The sequence below is a fragment of the Carcharodon carcharias genome, chromosome 6 (assembly GCF_017639515.1).
Source record: "Carcharodon carcharias isolate sCarCar2 chromosome 6, sCarCar2.pri, whole genome shotgun sequence".
NCBI lineage: Eukaryota > Metazoa > Chordata > Chondrichthyes > Lamniformes > Lamnidae > Carcharodon > Carcharodon carcharias.
The window spans coordinates 81,292,531-81,298,530 of NC_054472.1; the positions used below are offsets into that span (position 1 = coordinate 81,292,531).

The 6,000-nt window shown below is 44.4% G+C and overlaps 1 protein-coding gene across 3 annotated transcripts in view; it reads right to left on the minus strand.

The window, feature by feature from the left end:
* Window positions 1-5,748, minus strand: part of terf1 (telomeric repeat binding factor (NIMA-interacting) 1) — a 45,737-nt gene extending 39,989 nt beyond the window's left edge. For 2 of the 3 annotated variants that reach the window (XM_041190314.1, XM_041190315.1), the window contains exon 1: window positions 5,518-5,742. In XM_041190314.1, the coding sequence (XP_041046248.1) occupies window positions 5,518-5,704 (187 nt within the window). In that variant the 5' untranslated portion in view covers window positions 5,705-5,742. Of the gene's footprint in view, window positions 1-5,517 lie in introns of all 3 variants that reach the window. The other variant, XM_041190313.1, reaches the window with a different exon arrangement.
* Window positions 5,749-6,000: the final 252 nt, after the last annotated feature.

Consider the following 6,000-nt stretch of genomic DNA (forward strand, 5'->3'; position numbering starts at 1 on the left):
AAGCTATAGTGTTAAGGTTGTGGTGCTTGCTTTAATTTCTTTTTATATAAAGTTTGTTTCTGCTTAAATATATGAAATCTTGTGGGGTAGTTCGGTCAGTTAATTGCTGTGTGTTCAGATTTCTTCTTTAAACATTAACAGTCCCGAATAGGATTGTAACAATACAAACATAGTTGGCGTCAACTTCCAAATAGAGCAGTGGAGATGAAAACTCTAGAATTTAAAAAAAAATGTTCCTTTGTTGTTGGAGACACTAGGCAGGTTGTATTCAACATCCTTTTCCAGTTGCAGTGAGATACTTTTAGTCACACTAGGTTGTCAGAAATGGCTTTGTGCAAGCTGGACATGGAAGCCATCCTGACCTTATGGTGAAGGATCCCATGGGCAAGCGTTCTTGGCTTTTAGACCATAAGACCTAGGAGCAGAAGTAAGCCATTCGGCCCATCAACTCTGCTCTGCCATTCAATGACATCACGGCTGATCTGATAATCCTCAACTCTACTTTCTTGCCTTTTCCCCATAACCCTTGATTCCATTACTGATTAAAAATCTATCTCAGCCCTAAATATACTTAATGACCCAGCCTCTACAACCCTCTGCAATAAAGAATTCCACAGATTGACTACCCTGAGAGGAGAAATTCCTCATCTCTGTTTTAAATGGGTGACCCCTTACTCTGAGATTATGCCCTTTGGTCCTAGACTCTCCCACAAGGGGAAACAACCTCTCAGCATCCACCCTGTCAAGCCCCCTAAGAATCTTATGTGATTCAATAAGGTCGCCCCTCATTCTTCTAAACTCCAATGAGTACAGGCCCAGCCTACTCAACTTCTCCTCATAAGAAAATCCCTCCATACCAGGGACCAACCTACTGAACCTTGTCTGGACTGCCTCTAGTGCCAGTATATCTTTCCTTAGATAAGGGGACTAAAATTGTTCAGTTTTCTAGGTGTGATCTAAATAGTGCCTTGTATAGTTTTAGCAAGACTTCATTTTTACACTCCATTCCCTTTGAAAAAAAGGCCAACATTCCGTTTGCCTTCCCTATTACCTGTTGAACTTGTATGTTAGTTTTTTGGGATTCATGCACAAGGACTCCCAAATCCCTCTCTGCTGCAGCCTTCTGCAGTCCTTCTCCATTTAAATAATATTCAGCTCCTCTATTCTTTCTGCCAAAATGCATAACCTCACATTTTCCCACATTATGTTCCATATGCCAAGTTTTTGCCCGCTCACTTAACCTATATCTCTCTGTAGACTCCTTGTGTCATCCTCACCACTTGCCTTCCCACCTATTTTTGTGTCATCCACAAACTCGACAATAGTACATTCACTTACCTCATCTAAGTTATTAATATATATTGTAAATAATTGAGGCCTCTGCATTGATCCCTGTGGCACTCCACTAGTTACAGGTTGCCATCCTGAAAATGCCCCCTTTATCCCAACCCTCTGTCTTCTATTAGTTAGCCAATCCTCCATCTATGCTAATATACTACCCCCAACTTCATGGGCTCTTTTCTTATTAAGTAGCCTTATGTGCAGTACTACATACAGTGCCAGGTTTAAGCCCTGACAGATGCACTCTGCCATTTTTACTGGAGTGACACCTATTTGTCATCATCTTGGAGCCCAACCAAGTCCAATGGAGGATGCATGGCTGGTGAACTGGACTGAGCTCAACATCAAAATCACTTCATGACCTGACATTGGTCTTGGCTACACAGTACATCGTTGGTCATATACCAGTTGCTGGTCTGGTAACAGTGAGTTCATTTGATCCCTCCTCCTTGATCTGTTTATAAATTCAATAGAAATTTATTGATTTCTTCAAGACAGTGAGACGCACTAGGTCTCTGCTCATCTCGAGTGTCCCACTTAGGAAAGTGGCCAGTTGCTGATATACGCTCACACCCAGGCTCTCCCATTGTGCCTCGAGATGCTGAAGATATACTGACACATTGAGAATCTTCCAAGGCTGTGTGCGCTGGCGACATTTTCTTCCACCAGTCGCATGGCCTGGATTCCAACAGACAGTTTCCTTTACATCACTTTGCAGTGATTGTCCATGTTGTTGCAGGAACTGATGGTGTTTTTCCAGGGATGCTACAGAAAGTAAAGAGCCTCTGAGATGGCCATAAAGGGCCTTAAGCTGAAATGTTAATTCAGCACACATTTAGAGCAAGACGGCAAAATGGTGAAGGGTTTGGCGTTTGCAACAGGAACAGCTTTCCCTGGGATTAAGGGGTGGATTGGTATTAAAACTGATGTGCTGTATATGGAATTCCAAAAGGCATCTGATAAATTATGACCTAACTGGTTTGTTTACGAAGGGAGTGGGAAGGGGGCACCTAGCAGAAATGGTACTAATCCTGGTGAATCATCTCCTCCTTTTACATGTTCAGCAATGTGAGGCTGCCAGAGAGAACAACCCTTGCTGAAAACGTAAGCAGAGCTGCTTTATGATGATGCAGTAGGTAAATGTAACCAGAGGCAATAACTGCCTGGATGGCTTGGCATTACATCCACCCATCAACAAATCCACCTCAGAAACAAAGTTTCCAATGTCTCCTGAAACGGTGCATCAGGGAGGCTCAAACTCATGAAGCTTTTCCATCCAAGGTCACAGGTTTGGACAGAACAGGCAGACTGGGGGCAACCACCAATTTCAAATTTATGCACACTAAACTGCAGCTTGTGAAAGGTCCAGCTTTAATTCCAAGTTAGTAGTTGGTTTCAGCTTGACACTATTTGGCCTCCATGCCTTCCTAGGCTCAAGAGAAAAAAAATCAGCTTGAGTTCCTGCTTCTTGCTGCCATCCAGCAAACAGATGTTAAGCTAACTGGTCTATAGTTAGCTGTCTTTTGTCTCCCTTCCTTTCTGAATAAGGGTGTTACATCAGCAGTTTTTCAATCATCTGAGACTTTTCCAGAATCTAAGGACTCCTGGAAGATTACTACCAGTGCATCCACTATCTCTGCAGCTATTTCCTTTAATATCCTAGGATAAAACCCATCAGGTCCAGGTGACTTATCGTCCTTTAGACCCATTAGTTTCCCTAGTGATAGTTATTGCATTTATTTCCTCCCACCACCGCCCCCCCACCACCCCCCCCTCCCCCAACCCCCAACACCCTTTTGCCCCATAATTATTTAGTTATTTTGGTATGCTATCAGTGTCTTCTACCATGAAGACTGACACAAAGTATTTCTTCAACTCCTCTGCCATTTCCTGGTTCCCTATTATTTCCCCAGCCTCATTCTCAAAGGGGCCTATATTGACTTTGGCCTCTCTCTCTTCCTTTTTATATATTTAAAGAAGCTCTTACTGCCCGCTTTTATATTATTTGCTAGTTTACCCTCAAAGTTTATTTTCTCCCTCTTTATTTACTTTTTTGGTCATCTTCTGTTGGTTTTTAAAACTTTCCCAATCCTCTAGCTTACCACTAATCTTTGCCACATTGTATGTTTTTTTCTTTCACTTTGATGCAATCCTTAACTTCCTTGGTTAATCATAGTTGGTTTATCCCATTCCTACAATCCTTCTTCCTCACTGGGATATATCTTTGTCGTGAGTCATGAACTATTTTCTTAAACGTCTGCCATTGTTCATCATACGCATTTTCTGCTAATCTCCTTTCCCAGTCCACTCCAGCCAACTCTGCCCTCATTCCTTTGTAATTACCCTTATTTAAGTTTAGCAGAGATGTTTTCGCACTAAGTTTCTTACTCACAAACTGAATTCCACCATGTTATGGTCACTGTTTCCTAGGGGATTTTTTTATTCTGAGATCATTTATTAAACCTGTCTCATTACACATTACCAGATCCAAAATAGCTTGAACCTTGACAAAAACAAAAATAAAAATACCTGGAAAAACTCAGCAGGTCTGACAGCATCTGCAGAGAGGAATACAGTTAATGTTTTGAGTCCGTATGACTCTTCAACAGAACTAAGGAAAATTAGAAGAGAGGTGAAATATAAGCTGGTTTAAGGGGGGGTGGGACAAGTAGAGCTGGATAGAGGGCCAGTGATAGGTGGAGATTTCCAAAAGATGTCATAGACAAAAGGACAAAGAGGTGCTGACAGTGGTGATATTAGCTAAGAAATGTGCTAATAGGTGACATTAAGGGTAGAAAGCAGCACGAGCAAGGTACAAATAGCCCTAGTGGGGGTGGGGTGGGGTGGGGAGAAGGGATCGAAATAGGCTAAAAGTTAGAGATAAAACAATGGATGGAAATACATTTAAAAAAAATGGAAATAGGTGGGAAAAGAAAAATCTATATAAATTATTGGAAAAAAGGGGCATTGGAAAGTGGGTGGGGATGGAGGAGAGAGTTCATGATCTAAAGTTGTTGAGCTCAATATTCAGTCTGGAAGGCTGTAAAGAGCCTAGTCTGAAGATGAAGCGCTGTTCCTCCAGTTTGCGTTGAGCTTCACTGGAACATTGCAGCAGACCAAGGATGGACATGTGGGCACAAGCAGGGTGGAGTGTTGAAATGGCAAGCAACAGGGAGGGCTGGGTCATGCTTGTGGACAGACTGAAGGTGTTCCGCAAAGCGGTCACCTAGTCTGCGTTTGGTCTCTCCAATGTAGAGGAAACCGCACTGGGAGCAGCGAATGCAGTAGACTAAATTGAGGGAAGTGCAAGTGAAATGCTGTTTCACTTGAAAGGAGTGTTTGGGCCCTTGGACAGTGAAGAGAGGGGGTGTAAAGGGGCAAGTGTTGCACCTTCTGTGGTTGCACAGGAAGGTGCCGTGGGAGGGGGTTGAGGCGTAGGGGGTGATGGAGGAGTGGACCAGGGTATCCCGGAGGGCACGATCCCTGCGGAATGCTGCCGGGGGGTGAAGGGAAGGTGTGTTTGGTGGTGGCATTATGCTGGAGTTGGCGGAGGATGATCCTTTGAATGCGGAGGCTGGTGTTGGATCCTCAACAGGTTTTTCTAGGAAGCAGTCCCAAATACACTCTATGAATTCTTCCTGCTGGCTACCTCTGCCAATTTGATTTTCCCAATCCACATGGAGATTAAAGTCACCAATGATTAATATACTGCCTTTTTTACATGGCCTCATTATTTCCTGATTTATTTTCTGTCCGACTGCATAGTTACTGTTGGGGGGGGGGGGGGGTGCTATAGACTACTCCCACCAGTATCTTCTTCCTCTTGTTATTTCCTACTTCCTCTTGTTATTTCCTACTTCCACCCATATGGATTCCACATCTTCTGATCCAAGATCATTTCTTGCTATCGTACTTATTCCATTCTTATCCATCCTATAACCCCCTTTTTTACCCCCAACTCTTATCCCATGTTCTATCCTTATGGGCTCAAAACGTTAACACTGTTTCTCTCCCAACAGATGCTGTTACACCTGCTGAGTTTTTCCAGCATTTTCTGCTTTTGTCGTCCCATGAATGAAGTAGTCTGAAGCAATGAGAGTCTAGAAAGGAAGACAGTGGTTGACCCCAATGGGATAGAAAATCCATTACAGCAACGGTTGAATAATAGATACTGACCGTTCATGGCGTCCCTCAACATCCTGAATTCGTCGTGCATCCCTGCCCCAAAATACCGGCACAAACAGTAATACATGAAATCCATCATCCAGCCATTCGCCACCTCCACCATCTGGGAAAAATCATCCCCGAGAGGCAGGCCTCCGAGCCCCTCACCCCGAGCCACACTGCAGACACCGGCCTCCATTTCACCTCACTCAAAAACCGTCCCCCGCCCCTCTCCCGTGTAACACCAAACACCGTCCCCCCTCCCGTGTAACACCAAACACCGTCCCCACTCTCCCCCTCCCGTGTAACACCAAACACCGTCCCCCCTCTCCCCCTCCCGTGTAACACCAAACACCGTCCCCCTCTTCCCCCACCGTGTAACACCAAACACCGCCTCCCGCCCCTTCCGTGTAACACCAAAATCCGTCCCCAGCCCCACCCGTGTAACACCAAACACCGTCCCCCACTCCCCACCGTGTAACACCAAACATCGTC